This window comes from Anoplophora glabripennis, unplaced genomic scaffold, assembly GCF_000390285.2.
Source record: "Anoplophora glabripennis isolate ALB-LARVAE unplaced genomic scaffold, Agla_2.0 scaffold124, whole genome shotgun sequence".
Lineage (NCBI taxonomy): Eukaryota > Metazoa > Arthropoda > Insecta > Coleoptera > Cerambycidae > Anoplophora > Anoplophora glabripennis.
In genome coordinates this window covers 772,704-792,193 of record NW_019416267.1, presented here as the reverse complement: position 1 = coordinate 792,193, position 19,490 = coordinate 772,704, and the positions used below count along the sequence as shown (strand labels likewise).

Sequence of the window (19,490 nt, the reverse complement as noted above, 5' to 3'; positions counted from 1 at the left end):
CGAGGGGTAAACCACTTGACGAAAATGTGTACACCACATTTAACATTTACAAATATTTACCATTATTTATAAATATTTACGAATATTTACAAATATTTACTAGTATTTACTAATATTTACGAATATTTACAAATATTTACGATATTTACATCACTTGTACACCATATTTACTAAGTGGTTTACCCCTCGGTTATAATTCTATAAACCATAATTTCTTCACTCAGGAGGATTCCTCTGACTTTTCTTTGAATTCCTCCGACTACTTCTTGAATTCCTTTCCTCGAACTTTCCCTCGAATTCTTCGAACTTCCTCTTCAATTCCTTTGACTCTATTTTAAGTTCCTGTTTTTTTTTCAGTATAAAAAAGAAAAATAAGTAAAAATTTATTATTTTTGCTCTATTCATATTTATAATTTACTAGGTGAACTCTTTCCAGAGACATGTTGGTAAATTTAAACATCGTATTTAGGTACTTAAATTACATGCAAATACTTCCAGCAAGGGAAAAAATCAGAGGAAGGTCGTCAAAAATATTGTAAGTTTGTCTTATATTTCCGAGATAATTTATTGGATTAACTGTTTAGAATTTACATGGCGTTGAAGTTAATAAAATTAAATTAATTTTAATAGCTCAAAAACGATTTGACATTTTTTTTGTTTATTTTTTGGTCATGAAAAACGGCCATTACTTCACCCTGTAATTTGTACACATATGAAAATAATTTATTGAACTTTATGTAACTGTAATTACTGCTTATGTTTCGGGAGACAGTGTTTTTTGCACATGTCAGTTGTAACCTGTATACTGGCTAACCGAATGGCAGACTAAAAGAAAAACATCTAAAGTATTCGGGTTTAGCTTCAAAACTGCATATAAGTGCTCTGATATACCACCCACAGGGCAAAGGATCCGCACAAACCTTATGGGTTTGAGTTCCCGATCGATTCATCTGAATTTTTGATATGTTGTACTTGACACCCTCCTGATTAAAAGTGTTCATATAGGCCAAGCAAATAAAATTTTTACTCGAAAAAATTCCTATCCGCGAGATTATTGTAAAATTGTCTAATGGAACATAATACAAGACATCAATCATCTCGTGAGTCAAAAAATTTTATTAGCTAACTTTTCTATTTAGACAAATAAGTGAGGAAAACAATGTTTTCACTTTACAGGGAAAACCATCAATTTTAGCGAAAAGTGACTCACACACAGCTTGTAGGGAGTAAAATTATCTACAAANATTTGCCTTAAACAAAAAATATTGAAAAACATGAACAATCCCTACTCGAAAATGAAGACGTCGATCGTGAAATTACTTACGGTTATTTCCTTTGACATTATCAAAATTTGCTGGCATAAAATATGCATTTAAAGTAAAAAATCATTAAAAAAATTAAAATACATCCTTATTGAAATAACAAATAACTATTTTCATAACTAACCTTTATAACAACATAACGAGAATACCTAAAAACGAAGTAACATTAACATACAAATTATGAATTTTAGTGCAATTAAATTATTGTTGGCCCAACAAAACTGCATATAAGTGCTCTGATATACCACCCACAGGGCAAAGGATCCGCACAAACCTTATGGGGTTGAGTTCCCGATCGATTCATCTGAATTTTTGATATGTTGTACTTGACACCTTCCTGATTAAAAGTGTTCATATAGGCCAAGCAAATAAAATTTTTACTCGAAAAAATTTCTATCCGCGAGATTATTGTAAAATTGTCTAATGGAACATAATACAAGATATCTATCATCTCGTGAGTCAAAAAATTGTATTAGCTAACTTTTCAATTTAGACAAATAAGTGAGGAAAACTGTTTTTTCACTTTGCAGGGAAAACCATCAATTTTAGCGAAAAGTGACTCAGACAGCTTGTAGGGAATAAAATTATCTACAAAATGAGACTTGTTAAATTAAAATCGGTTGATAAACAAAAAAGTTATTGCAAAAAAACAAGAAAAGTGCCCATTTTTTAATTTGTTTATAACTATCGCATTTATTGTTAAAATTTTATAAAACCTATGACAAACTGAGGGTTTTGTCATACTTTAAAAGTGTGCCAAAAGTGGGCGCTGTAGGTGCAATAGTTTTCGCACAATTCAATTTGTTTATAACGGAGGCTCCAAAAGTTATGAACTTTAAACCTCTGTACAGGCGTTAATTTTCAACCAAACATGATTCTGAAAGCGTCATTGTAACCTTAAAGATGTAATTAAGCGACCTATTAATAAAATATCACCGTTTTTTTAACATTAACATTCTCAAATTGTGCTTTAATAACCGTGCGTTTTTCGCTTATAAACAATTTGAATAAAATTGTTGCTATTTATGCTACCTTACCGAAAATAGATGCAATGGATAGCTGGCAGAAAAATACAAATTTTAAAAAAGTACCTTCTACGACCAACAGGAGCCAAGATACGATTTTTTTTAAATCGTAGCGCAATTGTTTATAAACATTAAGACTTGAATTTTTCGCAAAATAAAATTTACGACGTAAACTACGATTTCCCGTGAATTGCATTGAAAAATGTGGAAAATTAACGACTCACGAACCCTTTAAAGAGAAGGTACTTGCCAAGTAAACTGTCCGGCGTGAAATCCAAAGTTCAAATTGATGCGCGCTGTAAATTTGGCAATATCCAATAAAATATTTATGTCATTTCCTGCAATTCTAGGCCTTAACATACAAGAACGTGTTTATTCTATTTTCTTCAAAAAGAAAGTATCTAACATTATTCTCCAAAATGAATCAAATTTGTGCTATGTGAGTTTTTACAGAGCGCCTCAAATTTTTGTATATGAATAAAACTGTATCTGTTTCTGAATATGGGTGGAAAAATGTTAGGGTATTTATTGCTGCAAAACGCAGTTGCAGCTTTTAGAATTCTGGGTCGTATCCAAGCTTCTGAATAGAAACGTTAAAAATCAATACTGAATATGGGTTACAGCTGTAGTGTTTACTAAATTTGTACTACAAAGCATTGAAGTTACTGAAATAGAAAATGTGAGGCAGTCTGGCGTGAATAAAGTTAAAATAATGCAGGATAAACTTAGAAAGTCTCTATAAAAAAATATTGAAGTTTTTCATTCTATTATCTTTGAATAATTTGGATGAATCTGTTTTTGCGGTCTTCATTAAATGTAAGTAAAACTCATATTTTAAAATATTTTTCTTTTTCCAGTTGCAAAACTAGAAAATTTGCCTAGATAAAAACAAATTTGTCTGATGGTATTTTTAGTTTAACAAAGAATTTGTTCTTCCTTCTGTTGTCCTTATTTTGAGATACCTACCTAGTATCACTAGCGTTAGATAGGTTTATTTTTTTAGAAAATTCCTTTTCACAACAGTGTTTTCGAGGTTTATCTTATTATATTTGTCATATTTACCTGGATTTAATTTGTTTCCAGTAGTAGTGAGGCATTGTTAAAAATTGGGGTATTCAGGTTTTCTCTCCTCTCTCTCCTCCTCTTTGCTGGTGTAGATAAACAGATAAGATAAAAATATAAGGGTCGTCTTTTTTTCAGAAGTTATAATTTGTTTAGTTTTTTCAATAGTTTTGTGCAAAAAATAGATTCATCATGATGATGACGTAGGTTGTTGAAGTTTATGCATTAAGTAAAAATCTATTCTATTCCAATTTACAAAAACAATAATTTCGTATTACGTTTTTCAGTAGTGTGAGATATTCGTGTTGGTGTTTCCTTGCTATTAAATCCAGTTTACCATAGATTTACATTTAAGCAACTAACCGCTAGTATTTATTGGTCGTTCTTGGACCTGCCGTCTAAATCGCAAAGTAAGACTTTAATTGTCTTTCTATATACTGGAAATACCTAATTTTACGTTTGTTGATTCATTCCCCCCTTTTATTATTATATTGAGAAGATTCGATGAAATATAATAAATAAAAATCAACTAATTATGGTGTTTATTGACTTTTTTTATTTATGTCTACGTATGGCATGCTAAATAGAAGTTCATCTAAGGGAACGACCCTATTGTTTTCTTTATGATTTCCAAACAATCTAACAGTTCTTGCTTTTAATATCTACTTACATATTAAAACACAACAGACTCGAATAACAAAATTTAATTTACTTTAGTGGCTAGTACTATTACGAGGCCTGTTCAGAAAATAACCGAACTTTATTTTTTTAAACTTTATTATTAATTATATATATTACCTATTGGTCCTAATTGATAATATATTACAGCCAGTGATAGTGGAGAATTATATTTTCGTGTTTTACGTAATATTAATGAGTTTGACCTGTTTTAACGTTTTGTATGTATTTAATATTGAAATATGTAATTTATTTGCAATGTATTATCGCCCAAGAACCACCTTCGCATTTTAAACAAATAAACTAGTTACGTGTGGCTGGTGTAGCTTCAAAATGAACCTACGTTGATCGCTTACAATTAATTGCGAGCAAAAGCAATAAAATAAACTTTGTGGATACTCATTTGTAATAAATTACGAATTAAGAATAGCGGTGCAGCGAAATGACTGTCGTTTAAAATAAATCATATAATTAGATATGTCAGTAGAAATAAAATGTGTATCCTGAATATTGAAGTCAATTATTGTGCCTTGTGCATTATTTGAACAATTAAAATCTTAGTCTCTTTATTTATTTATTATTTATTTATTTCCTATGCAAGATGGCGACATTTTAATACTGTCGGATCGACAATGAAACGATCTTTCAGAATCATGAAAAAAAATAGGGGGTTGCTATTTTAAAAAATGTCGATGACGTCATTACTCGAAAACAAATGACGGCTGAAAATCGCCTTTTATGCTAAAATATGTATTTTTTAAATTAAAAATCGACCCGAAAAAAATTTGTTTCGTTTTTACTGAATTTATTCCATACTTTAGGCGCGTACTGTATATTTACTTAACATGTTTTCCAAAATGGTGTATCCTGGATTTTTTCCAACACTCTTTGCATTTTTTTTGCCGTACTACTGACTGGACTTATATTATTAGCATTTATTATTTATTATTTATTTATTAATTTTTTTATTTATCATCCATTAGGTATACCAAATTGTTCTTTTAGGGATAGTCCATGTGATTCCAATTTACGGAATTATGGAACTTGGGGTTCTCTAGTTTGTTTAATGGAATATTGCTTGAAAGAAAGTAGTCGTCTGTAAGTCCTCTTCAAAATGTCGCTTTAGTTTTGTAACAAGAATTTATAATGCACTTTTCCTCACCAAGTAATTGTTGTTAATGTAAATTATGTTATTATTTATAAATAGCTAATTAAATACACACGGCGAATACAATTTACAGCAGACGTAAAAAAGAAAGGTATCTACGCTACACCGACTACTACAAGGTTTCGTAAATAACTGAACCGTTCAAAACGGGAGTCAGCTGTGAAGGCCACCGACCCTCGCGCCGGCTCTGTTAGACTCTGCTCGTGCACTAAATCTAGTTATTAGTATCCTAAAATTAGTTTTTATTTAGTTACTTATATCGTAAAATTAGCTTAGTGTGTTAGTTTCATCTAATCGATTGTAGTAAACCATTATCTGTTGCAATTTGATCAATTCCTATTTTTTTTTACCATAATTATATTCTCATATTATATACCCTTTACTTATCTTTCATTTTCCTTGATTTTGATTCACTTAAACTTTCAGAATAAATAACATAATCACGGTTCAAACTGCATTACAGACAACAAACGTTTTGTGGACGTACCTAATTTTTTTAAACGAAATTTTTTTTTTCCAGGGGGAGCAGCCGAACGCGCAGGGCTTCATGCTGGTGATAAAATAATTAAAGTTAATGGTGTTAATGTTATGCAATCAACACACACCCAGGTTGTTGCTCTAATAAAATGTAAGTATATACTTTACGATTTTTAATGTTTTTGTGTACTTACGCGCTGTTTTTACAAATTTAAAGGTTTTAGAATTAGGATATAGGTGATGGTAAATATAATTTTAGGAATCATAAAAACGAGACAAAATGTAATAATATTAACTCTTCGATTAAATTGAGGAATCTGAGATAAATATGTCACTATCTTGAGTTATAAGATTCGACTAAATCTCGTGTTGGTTGCATACTGAAAAAATGTATCTACACAGTAATATCAGTCATTGTCCTATGAGTTAAAAAAACAGCTTTTAAGCTTTCGTAGGACGTATACAAAATGTTTGTTCTATTTATATCGTAAGTGGCTTCTTGCGATAGCTATTTAATTAAGGTTCATATTGAGGCATACAGAAGGTCTTAATGTGCCTAAAATAGAGTAAAAAGTGCGAGAACAAATAATAAAATATATGTAGTAGTTCCGTACTTCGTGCCTGATATGTTAGTTCTTCAATAATTTTAACCTTATTGACTGGTAAGACGGTCGAAGTCTGTTCAGAATATAATAATTACGCTCTAATGGACGAGTATTTAGTGATATGCAGTTGGAAGCATTGTGTTCTGCATAACCTCCTGTGCAACCACATGTTCTTGGATTGTTGATATCCCATTTAGTTTTCGACATATTGTTATTTGAGTGCAACGTGTTTAAGTGACGATTTTTGAAATGTGCGATTTTCTGGAACAACGATGCAACGTACATTTTTGTATGAGACTGGGGAGAACTTTCGCGAAAACATTTTAACTTTTGAAACAAGCTTACGGAGATGATGCTATGGGTCGTATGCAATGGTTTTCAAGATTTAAAAGTGGTGGTCAGTCAATTAAAGATGGTCCTCGACCAGGAAATTTTGATTAAAAAATTGAACATGCATCGAGCTGCGGCAAAAGTTCCTTGATGACCGAACAACAGAAAGAAAATTGTGTGGACGGTAGTCGGCAACTCCTTGAACACATAAAAAACATAAAACACACCACAGAAATGAACAATCAAATGACGATGAAACATTCACTCAAGTGTTGTAATGCCTACTTCCAGCGAATTCTAAGGATTCGTCAAGTTCAAAAATCTAGGCAGCAACGTCCCCAATTAATTTTCCAGGATCATAGCAGACCACGTCCGGGGCAAATCCGACATTATGTATCTCCTGACTTGTCCGTCTGCCCATCCCCGAAGCGAGGCGAGACAACTCACAATTTCACCTCACTTTCGAGGACATCCAACCATTTCAGAGTTCAGCCATCTTAGCACCAGACGGCATGACATTCCACTATGGTCCGGAAATCCGCCTCCGCAGACGCGAACGGCCTGTCATTCCACCATTGTTCAAATCCCGCCATCGAGCCCGATGCCATCTGACCATCCAACCACGACTCCACACTCCGATGCGGGTGTCGCCGTCTAACATGAAACCCATTGCTCCAGGGATAACTCCGCGAAATCGCATTTAACCGATTTCACCGATGTTTCTAATATTCCCTAACGCCGCGACCGACATCGCCCGGGTTTGCCGACGACGCGCTGTGTCCACTGCAGTGAAGACCGCTACCCGAGGACGAACCCCGACGCGCTCCAGAACGATATTGGGAAACGTCTGTCATCGATTTCGCCGATGTTTCCAATAGGTCCCAAGATGTTAAACCACATTACCAGCGAACCTCTCATGCTCCGGGGAGAACATGGCGATCAAAGTGGGGCTTTAACTCCGTGGAAGGTTCCTATGACCTCCTACACCATAGAACGGGGAACCAATCCCGAAGAAGAGGTGTGTTTACGACAAAAGAACGAGACAACTCATGGTTCTTGCACCATGACAATACTCCCACACATTCAGCTTTGTCAATTTTTTAGTTTTGTTCCAAAAATCATATTACTTTCCTTCTTCACCCTCCTTACTCGCCAGACCTGGCTCCTTGTGATTTTTTTCTTATTTCCGAAATTAAAATCGGTACTGAAGGGGCGCTGTTTCCAGACAATTGATGACATCAAAGCAAATTCGTCACAAACTTTAAAGGCCATTTCAAATGAAGCTTTCCAGGACTGTATAATATTTAAAAATATAAAGTTCGGTTATTTTTTGAACAGACCTCGTACTTTTTGGTAACCATAGTTTTAGGATTATTGAAAAAATATTAATTATAATAGCTTTTTCTAATTTTGCCCTTTTTGAAAGTTATAAAGATTGCCATATACTCATTTTTTTTATTGCGAACGTGCGATATAGCTACATATTTTTTACAGCTTATGTTCAATTTTTTCCTTGAATTTTTCGAGATCTCTGAGATTTAGTTTGTTTTTCGCTGAATTTCTTTTATAAAACAAATATTAGACCAATTCTGAATATAATACTTCATGTAAGTACGTTATTATATTTTTATTGTGTGATTTTATTTAAACTCGAGTGTTATTGTACTTGCCGATGTTATCGAAAATTTTAAAATATCTGCGATGGCGTATCGCATTACCTTGAATCGGATATTTATTTTAATTTCTGCGAAACAATACGCAGGAGACTGAAAAGCTTAACAGATGTATATTTAATAACGTTCCTTATTTATAAACCATTAAACTTCATTTAGAGGATACATAGGTGCATGTAAATGAGTTGGAAGGAGCGTAGCAAAGTTGTTCTGATGTCATAACAACAAAATCAATATGCAAGATGATACATATTCTATTTATAGGATACCAAAATAAAAGTTTAATGCTGTTTCGGTAATTAAATTGTTGTAAATTCATTGCGAAAAGTTTATAAAAATAGCTTAAGGTACGTTTAAAAAGGACACGACTTTTTGGCGAGGACTCTTGTGCTTAGCTTTAAGGTAGCGAAAATTGTAAATTGAAAATTGATTTCTTGTTTTTCTGTTCCACACTCATTACAATACTTATTTATTAACGCTTTGACAATAAAATTTGAACAAGTACTCTGTTTTAATTAATAAAATCGAAAGGTTTTGGTTAATTAAGTAATTTACCCATTATCACAGAGGAGTAGAGTTTCATTCATCAGTGTGTGGTTTTTATTAGACTTAACTACACATTTGTTGAATATAGTCTTTCCGAAGTCAGTTGAACATGTATTAACACGCCTGGCAATAAAACTTAATGAGATTCATAGGTGTCCCTAAAAAAGTTTTCTGCTAAAAAATAATATGAATTTGTATATAATGTGTAGAAAATTTCTATTAACCTATGTTCATTTGGTCAACAACATATTTTAATTATTTATTCATCAAACAATTTTATTATATTGATGGTAAACGTTTTGTTCCGTTTCAAAAGGTCTCCAAAATGTCTTTTTGTGATAATATTAGTAAACAAAATATTCCTCTTATTTCTCCCTTTCGCAATTGAAATCTGAATGATTCATAGAAGGTGCCTATAATAAATTAAAATTATCTGAATCACCAAATTTTGCATTGCTGTACTGCACTGCTATGCAATTTGTCAGTCACTTGTCAAGATCTGAGATTTATTGCCCAGTCGCCCAGTTCGGCTGTCTGTGTACGCCGTTTGCCCGCGCGCGCATTCTTCAACTGGGCGTATACATTTCTACCACCTCCATGTTTAGTTCGATCAGATCTGTATATGACTATGGCTAAATAAATATGGGAACAAGTTTTTCAAATATTCCCATGCCGAGTTGCTGCATTAGCGACCGAACCTGGTACATACTACCAACCTCTTGGTTCTTCAATTCAATTGAGATCGGAAAAACTATACATTTACATACTCATATTCTTTGTTACATTGTCGACTTTATTTATTTGTAATTCGGGATACAACAGTTCTGTTAAGCCTGCTACACAAGAAATGTAAGTCGGTCGGCTTAGCTTGTACAAACTAAATCGAATAATAAGTCAGTTTACGCCACACATTTTACATATTTCGACGATATCTAGTTTTCTTGTAGTGAGCATTTTCATTTATTAAATAGTGAGCTTTTTTTCATATGCAATAAAACTTTATTTCGATTTAATTTTATATCTACTTGCGTTTTCTCTATAAAACTGTTAACAAGTCTCTTGTAATATCAATCTTCTCAGGTCTGTCTTATTTACAAGCATTGCTTGCTGTTCGATGTATTTTACTAGAAAATGACGATTTTTTTTATAGGATTTCAATTATTTTTGAAAAATTCTTTTAGGGATAATTAAAATCTACTTCAGTATTTTTTTTTCTTACTAAGGTAATTGAAATAAATTTGTACTTATTTATTAAAAAACTTGTAACTACGACGTTATAGTTTTTCTCCAAATTCCGCATGTAGTTAAAAACTAAGAATAAAATTTTGTATATCGAAATGTTTAGAATACAGTTTCAAACAATATATTTGTACTGTACGTGCTTTATTACAATATCGTTTTGTATTAATTTTTTTTAATATGATGTATGATGTTAAGACAAAATATATTTAGAATCAAATTTTATGCATTGTGAAAATTTTAAATATTTTTAGTACATTTTTAAAAAATGGATTTGTTTCTACTTACGTTATAGCTTTCTTAAATTCCTTTTAGTGTAAGTAATGTATCGCAAACCTTTAATGTTCAAATAAAATTTTTATATGGAAAAACCTTTAATGTTATTAAGTAAGTAAATAATATTCAACTATTATACAAATGATAAGAGTTTACGTATTTGATTAAGATAATATGAAAATATTTATGTTTACCCAGTGATTGATAGGTTTCAAATGATTATTACACCACATAATTTACCAGTACTTAATATTTTTATAAGAAAATTTGTTACTATATTACTGTGTTATTAGGTACGAATATTTCATTATTTCGGATTATTTTAACAAGACATACAGGGTGATTCACAAATGGTGACCAAAAAAGAAACCTCGTATTCTATGGTGAATTATAAGGGGCGTCTTTTCTATAAAATTTTCATCTAGGACGCCTCATTAGAAAGATACAGGGTCTTCAAAAAATATATTTATTTTTTTAAATAATTTAAAAACTAGTAAGTGAAGTAATTTGAAATTGGGCACATGTGTTTATGTAAACATTGCCCAAAATCTGAGGGGTTTTCCTAAAATTTACCTGCTCCAGTGGCGGAGATACAGGGTATCGGTGGCATATTTTTCTAAATAAAATAGTACGCCACTGCTTTACGGTAACAACCATGATATTTTCGAATTCGTCTTTCAATTTTCTACAAATTCTACTCTCTTATGTTTTTCGAAAAAAGCCTGATTTTCGAGTAAAACTTACATAAATATTCGCCCTTGAATTAAATCGGAAAAATTGATCTGAAGATTACTGTTTTTCCTTCTAAAGTACTATTGAACATCTGACTAAAAAAATTAGTTATCGGAATTTCATTGTTGATTTAAAAGTCGAGAAAAAAGGAAATTTTCAATATGCTATATCAAATAAATAGTAGAAGAATTACTTACAGTGAACTTTTCTGGAAGGCTGCAAAAAAATACTCTATAGTGAAACGCTATTAGCCAAAGAGTTTGAAAGAGGTAGGGGAAGAAAGCAGCCATTCTGGACACCGTCTAGATTACCCTCACGCCTACTTGTTTTTCACTTTTGACTAAACGAATAATTCGATTAAAAAGACAATTGTTTGCATTTGTCAGAGAGTGATTTTTGTTGAGGCTGATCATTTTGGTGCAAAACTAAAAAGCGCCACAAATAATTAATTTACCTCGACAGTTCGTTAGAAATTTAGCGTATAACCACTGCCCTTTGGGGAGGGTACCGATTTGGCAACGTTGGCCTACCGGAAAAAAGATAGACAGCTGCTGTTTGTGCCCATATTGCCCAGGCCCCTATACTCTCTTTTACTTTTGCACCGCGCCAGATAGTCTTCTTGTAGGACATCACCTATGTTGATGGAAAAATTTAACATAAACCAGACATCCTCGAATTTTCAGGCTATCTTTACAACTTGAGTTCCGAATTTTTTATTACGAATAGTCCCTTCTAACAGTGGTTTTAATACGTTGTTGTGGTGAACGTTGTGCGGTGAAAATTGTATTGGTTCCGAGTTACTTTCTTCTGTACAAAAACCATCTCCCTAAGTATACGTATATTGTATTGTATTACTGTCAGGTACGTTTAATACTGCATGACATTTCTCACTTAAATTAGATAATAGTCCGAATAATTCGATTAAAAGTACAATTAGTGCTTTTGTTTTGCTAAATGAGAACAGAGGCATGTCTAATTAATCGTTTCGATTAATTTTTATCCAGCTTTTAATTCTCAAAAAACGATTACTAGTAATTTAAAACTAATTAAATTATTAGCATCAAGGATAATCAGATTATCTAATCAATTATATTTAATACTGCTTCGGAAGAACTATAAAAAAATTAAGTTCCGGTAAACACAGGGATATAAAACCGTATAAAACCGATATCTCTATTAGGTTTAAAATTAAAAAGATATAAAAAATTGCCAAAAATTTGCGTATTATTTTATAGAATATATTCGTGAAAATATAGCAAGATAATATACTGACTATCCAGATTTATAAAAATACTTAAATGTGTATTTTATATATCATTGAATAAAATACTTAACTTTGTTCGAGGTTACAACCATTAAAAGAAATAAAAGTTGCCTCGAGCACTGTAGATTTGCCATCCAAGAAAATTGGTCTCGCCCTGTAGCTTAAAAACTCGCTTAAAAATAATCATAAAATACGTACGATTTCTGATTTGAGAGTTTTGAATTTATAATAATAAAAATTGAGTTCGATGATGCTGTTAGTTTTTTTTTAGTAGGAAAGTTCAATACACTGAAATACCTTCGATTCAATTTGACTTTCTGCAATGTAGGTACATTTAATAATTTTTTTTTCTATCGGCGTGCGCGTACTAAGAGTGATAAAAACGGACCGGATGGATATTTTTAATTGATGTTTTCAAGTTTTCCTCTTGTTAGACACGATAATGAATAGCGATGAGTGCATTATTCGAGAATGTAGTAGCTGCCAAAACATAAATCATATTGTACGCAAGTGTATGTAAAATAAAAAATAAAACGGTCGTAATTATAAGTAAAAATATGTATTAGTTATATGTATATAACTCTCTGTTAAGTATGCAATGTAACTTCTAAATTTAATAATTAAATCCATACAAAGAAGTTGTGAGTGTACATTTATATCAGTAGAACTGCATTTGTACAAAAAATTCTCGTGAAAAAAGAATTGTTGTCTACTCATTTAGTGAAAATAGTGAAATAAACAAAGCCGTGTATGTTCTTGCCGTTTCTATTAAGAGTTTTGACTTTTAATTTATATTACCCATATGATTAAAGCTCTATAAATATGTTCATGGTCACAAACAAGTCACATCTGAGAAAAGTGCAGTTTTATCGATATTGTTCTAGGTGTATTAGAAATATCCAGCAACACACATCACAAATGCAACGCTACGTGCGTGCTGTATTCAATTCTAGCACACCTTCGTAATTAACCTCTTCTCTTATCGCGCAATGTTAATTGATTATCTGATCAGTGATCTGATCGTGGTCACCTTACTTAGGGGTGATTTAAGAATGCGTCATTTCAGACACTACTTGGCCTGACAATTCTCCAAAGGTGGGTGTTGACCTGAGCCCTGAACATTTTGCTCCGAACGAATCGAACGTGCAGAAAGTGCACAGACGAACAGACCGAGCATTTTTTGACTATGTGATTGTGTGATAACTAAGAAAAATAATATCAAAACATATGTGGGTGGAGCGCCTTTTCAACAAACTCATATTTTTTAAATTTTCTTCATCAGGATATAATCCATATGTTGGATTTCATATTTCAAACATCTTTGCTTGCTTCAGTCCATTTTTTTCAGTAAAAATCAATACAAAATCAACTAAATTGGCACGGAAGCCTGCGATGCGAACGTTACAAATACCCGTACTCACTGGGCACCAGCGAGCGATGGCATTTCCTTGAGGAATTGCTATTTACCGAGAAGCGTGGATAATGCTTAGCGTGTTCAATAAAGTTCGGACGCAGGTAGGTACTGAATTCGAAAGTGTGCTCTCTGCTTTCGCTTTGTCCGGAGTAAAATGCTCAAGTCAGTATAGTCTTTCCGAAGTGACTAGAACCTGTATAAAAACACCTAGCAATAAAATTTATTGAGTTTATAGGCGTCCCTGAAAAAGTTTTCTGCTAAAGGTAAAAAATTATAATAATTTGTATATATTTTGCGGAAATTTTTTTTTTTATGTTCATTTGGCCAACAACATATTTTAATTATTTATGTCGTCAAACAATTTTATAGTATTGTTGGTAAATTTCGTTTTGTTCCGTTTCAAAAGGCCTCCAAAATGCCATGTTGTAATAATATTAGTAATCAAAATATTCCTTTTATTTCTTCCTTTCGCAATTGCAATATGAATGATTAATAGAAGGTGCCTACGAGGGTGCATATAATAAATTAAAATTATCTGAATCACACCAAATTCCGCATTGCTGCACTGCACTGCTAGGCCATTTGTTGACAACTGAATTTATGGTCTTTGTGCCGCGTTTGCCTGGGCGCTCATTCTTCAACCGGGCGATCAGACATGTATATGGGTATGGCTAAATAAAATAATAATAAATATGGGAGCAAGTTTTTCAAATATTTCAATGCCGAGTTGTTGCGTCAGCGACCGAACCTGGTACATACTACCAACCTCTTGGCTCTTCAATTGAGATCGGAAAGACTGTACCCCTCTTAAGAAAACGATACGGCAGATTAATTACGAAATAGTTGTAGGGGTAGGCCGTTAGCTACTTCTGAGATACAGAGTGCTTTATTAGCTTCGACCATAACTCGGATAAAGTTTTGTACGACTATAGTGACTAGTATTTTTTGGTCCAATTAGAAGCTTAATATACTATGAAAATTGAAAATATTCCAGGGCCGGCCTAGATTTTTAAAATGCTGCCTTCTGTGTTGATAAATGATAATAGCATCCTGTATAGTTAGCATGTTCTGGTACTTCAAAATAATATGATTACCTCCTCTTATTAACTTATTTCAAAACGTCTTTCTTTTGTTAGAACTATCTAGAGCTGAGGATGGGGCTACACCTGTTGTTCCTAGAGATTTTCTAATATATTTTGTTAAGACGGTATGATTTTTTCTATTATTTGGTGAAATTTTGTTGAAAGTAAAGTTTTTACGGGATAAAACAATATAGGTGACTTAGTTATGCATAACTTTATAAAATATTTTGTCAGTTTCAATGTTGATTTTGATTTAAAAATCCAATAATTGACATAAGTATTGCTACTAATTACTTAATTACTATAGTGTTAATTATATTAATTATTATAACGAGCGTTCAAATAAAAAAGGTGGTCAAGTTGGTTCTGAAAATTTGGACGTAGGGCGTAGCGTATAGCAAATGAACTTAAACGTCATCTGTCAAAGCGCTATATCGCCGCTATCAATTTGAATATTTTCGTTTTAAAAAGCGTTTAAAATGGTGTTTTCTCAAGAACAAAAAGTGTTTATCATAGAGTCCTACTTTAGAAATGGACGCAAGATTGATGGAATATGGAAGTATTCTATTGAGGAATGTTTCATAGAATTTCAAAATCAATTTCCCGGCGTTGTTGAGTACAAAATTTTTCAAAGTGCAGTTCAGCGTTGTGTTAATGTTTTTCGTGAAACGGGCAGTGTAACAAGAAAAGAAGGAAGCGGCCGACCTAAAAAGCGGACTGAAGAATTAAAAGAAAATGTCCAACAAATAATGGAAAATGCGCCAAGAACTTCTGTACGTGTTTTATCACAAATGGTGGGAGTATCAGTCGGTACCTGCCACACAGTGTTAAAAAAAGATTTGCGTTTGTTCTCCTATCGTTTAACTTGTCAGCAAGAACTTCATGAAGTTGATTTTCCGCGACGGGCTGTATTTTGTGAATGGTTTTTAAACAACTACGGTGAACTTCATAATATCACCTTTTTTTCTGATGAAGCCTGGTTTCATTTAAGTGGTTACGTAAACTCACAGAATATGAGAATGTGGTCTTCTGAAAAACCAGATAACTTTTTTGTCGAGGGCCCTCTACACGCTCAAAAAATTGGAGTTTGGTGTGCTCTCAATCGAAGGAGGATTTATGGACCTATTTTTTTTAATGGTACTCTTACTGCGCAAAGGTATAGAGAAGAAATTATCGCTCCTTTTGTTAACCAGCTGGAAGAAAACGAAATTACAAACTTTTACTTTCAACAAGATGGCGCAAGGGCACATACGGCAGGCGAGACGATGAATATGTTGAGGGAAGTTTTCCAAAATCGACTAATAAGTCTCAATGCTGAACATGAATTTCCACCGAGGTCATGTGATATTACGCCGTGTGATTTCTTTTTGTGGCCTTACCTTAAAAACACTATTTTTGAACTGCCTATTCCTGATTTAAACCATCTGCAGGCTCGACTTATAGACAAGATTCGTGAAATTAACAATACCCCGAGCATCTTAGAAAATGTCTTTAATTCTTTGAGGAACAGGTGTGAAAAGTGCTTGGAACAAGGAGGGGGACACTTTCAGCAGCTGCTTTAATTTATTGTTATAACAAGGAGGGGGACACTTTCCGCAGCTCCTTTAATTGTTTGTTATTGTTATCACGATTATTCTTTAAAATAAAGTTATATAGTCATTAACGTTATTGAAACTGACAGCTGCTATACAGCTCGTTGAGAAATGAGGTTAAGTTGGTCGCTATAAGCTACTCACTACGTCCAATGTGTCGACCACGTTTTTATTTGAACGCTCGATAGTAAATTTCAAAATAATTCAACATGCCCTCAATATTCGCTTTGTTTTATAGTTTGAGGTATAAATTATCTTTTAAAAATATGACTAAAATCTTTAAAAATAGTGACAGTTATTGGTACAGGTGAAAATGTATGTAGACTGTACAAGAAAAAAATAAACCTTTTTCCAATAAACTCATAAAAATATGGGACTTGTAATGGGGTGTTTGCATAAAAAACCTAGTGCTTTGTCATTGAATACTATACAATGAAATGTATGTATAGTTGCAAATGCAGTTTCGCAAAAAAAAATTCTTATACAAATTTCTATTTGATTTTAAAAATGTTAATTCGAACCGAATACCGTACACACAACTTCTGACGTAGGTACTAGACTATGGACACGTCATTATAGAAAACTTCTTATTTACATAACATTTTTTGATAAGCTAATTAAGAGAGGCGCGCATTTGGTCGGAATTTTGGCAGCAGACCATAACGCTACAGACAGGCTCGCAATGTTTACAAATTTTATGTTACCTACAATTTTAAATTATATTTTATTTTTCTTCGCACAGTGAGGTCACTATTATTTTTCTAGCATATATTTTCGATGTAATGAAGAGATTGACCGTTGACCGTCAAGTCTGCACTTCGCCACATGTGCTGCATTCAATAACTTTATCAATCCTTTTTTCAAGTATTCGGCTAAACAACTGACCATTTACATATTGTCGTCACATATAAACAAAAAAGATGTACTCACTGGTACGTTTTCATGTATTTGGTTTTTCCTTTTGTGCAGTTGCTAATAATTATACTTTTTAACATCGTGCCTTTTTGTTTGTTTCCCATTCAACCGAGCATTCAACTATTCCACGCCTTCTCCTTTTCTCCAAGCAGATATCGGCAATTCTATTCGCGTAATATGGTAAGGCTTATTAACCATGACAATCACTGCGACATTATTTAGTGGTTAGAAACGTAGATGTAAACAATTTTTCAAATACCCCACCGACTAGATATATTCCCATGAAAACTCCTGTTCATTTATACTTACGTACGTGTAAGTAAATCATTCATCACAAAAAAATCCTAATTCGCTTCTGATATGTCTTTTTCCAGAGGGTGCTTTTAATCCCTTAGAAAATATTCTTAAAAGTGTTTTTCGTCTGATGTCGATATTTAAATCTTGCCAAGCCTTAGAAACCTTATGTTCTCTTTCTATCCTTGTTTCATTGGGATATTACAATTTTGTTCTTTTCTATTAGCATACTTTTTCGATTTCGTTTAAGTAATAACAATTAATTTCATGTATAGTACAAAATAAAACTCTTTGGGACAATCTAGTCAAATCTTGGAAATGTTGGAGGTTCCATTTTTAAAATAAAATCCCTGAAAACCCCTATGAATCGCCAATTTAACGTCATTGTCAAATTGAATTTTTTTCCTGGCACGTGTTTCTATTTCTTTTGCTTTTTTACACGTTCCATGCATTTTTATTAAACAACTGCACATTTCCACGGCATGACTCACTGTCATCCGTTTTTCGGTCTCGAATTTTCTAGTAAACTTCCTTGATCTGTTAAATTCGCCTATTTATAATTACCTTTATTATATGATTTCATTTAAAAAACACATTGGATTAACTAAAAAATTAAAGTAATACAAAATTTTCCTATTTTCACGCATGTGATACGAAAGGAAACGCCTAAGTTGGAAACTGACAAATCGAAAAATAACAAGTTGTATAATATTATAAGAATTTCGTCTTAACAACGGATATTTTGTAATGTTTTATAACAATTTGTCACACTGTCATTTGCCCACGGCCAACTTGTTACAATAGGAATTTTTGAAAAACTCTTTTTGTTATTAAATGATAAATATCTCAGAAATTAATGATTTAGGTATAGGGAATGCTTTATAAAAATTAAAGAACATAAAGTGTATTTTCAGTTTTTAAAATAAAATACAGGGTGTTTCATTAAAAAAAATTGAGAAGATTATGTGCTCGCCCTATATTCAACTGTTGCAATAATAAAGAAATAGCACTTTCTCGTAAAACTGTACCAATATCAGAAAGTTTTGCCTGCAAAAAATTATAAGTTGTTCTGTTTAGGGTTTAGGGTATACAGGACGCTGAAATGGGAATGATTCTCGTATACAATTGACCATAACTTTTGAAATATCCGTATAACATAATTAAACCCTATATTGGAAGCATGGGAGAGATGTGCTTAATCTAAATTTGAAATAATATATAGGGTGTCCCAATTAAAAAATAGTATATTTGGTTCACCTTGGTAATACGTAACACTCTATATACGAAAATAATTTTAAAATGTGAAGTTTGAAGTTGGCTACAATATTTGTAAATAATTTTTTTGATATCTTCTATAATAAAGGAGATATCGTACTTCGACGCACTAATACCGCACCCTGTATGTTGTCTTGCTTCGCCATAAATTAAAACGATATCCATCAACTTCGAGTTGCTATACAGCATACACATTAAGCCATTTTTGACACTAACTACTAAAAAACTATTGTAAATACTATCGCAATGACGTTAATACTAATTGTAAGTCGCTAGAGCCACGTGACAAGAGACTACAGTTGTCCAGCGATGTAATGGTGGAAAATACTACTACAACTTTTGTCCCGGAAACTACAAGGATTTTACAATTTTTTTTACGATATTGACTACATTTTTCATGCCGCATCTATTTCCAAATTTTTTTGGATAAGCTGTGAATCACTGTATATTAATATTTCGCTATGATTTTTAAAAAACAGGTTGATCTAAATTGAAGATAACATGTTTATAATTAGTATAAG

At 32.5% G+C, this 19,490-nt stretch overlaps 1 protein-coding gene across 2 annotated transcripts in view; it reads left to right on the top strand.

Annotated features, from left to right (window-relative positions):
• LOC108904775 (rho guanine nucleotide exchange factor 12) overlaps window positions 1-19,490 on the top strand; it is a 194,936-nt gene that overhangs the window by 21,508 nt on the left and 153,938 nt on the right. For both annotated transcript variants that reach the window (XM_018707450.1, XM_018707449.1), the window contains exon 3: window positions 5,776-5,883. In XM_018707450.1, coding sequence (XP_018562966.1) covers window positions 5,776-5,883 — 108 coding nt within the window. The remainder of the gene's footprint in view (window positions 1-5,775; window positions 5,884-19,490) is intronic.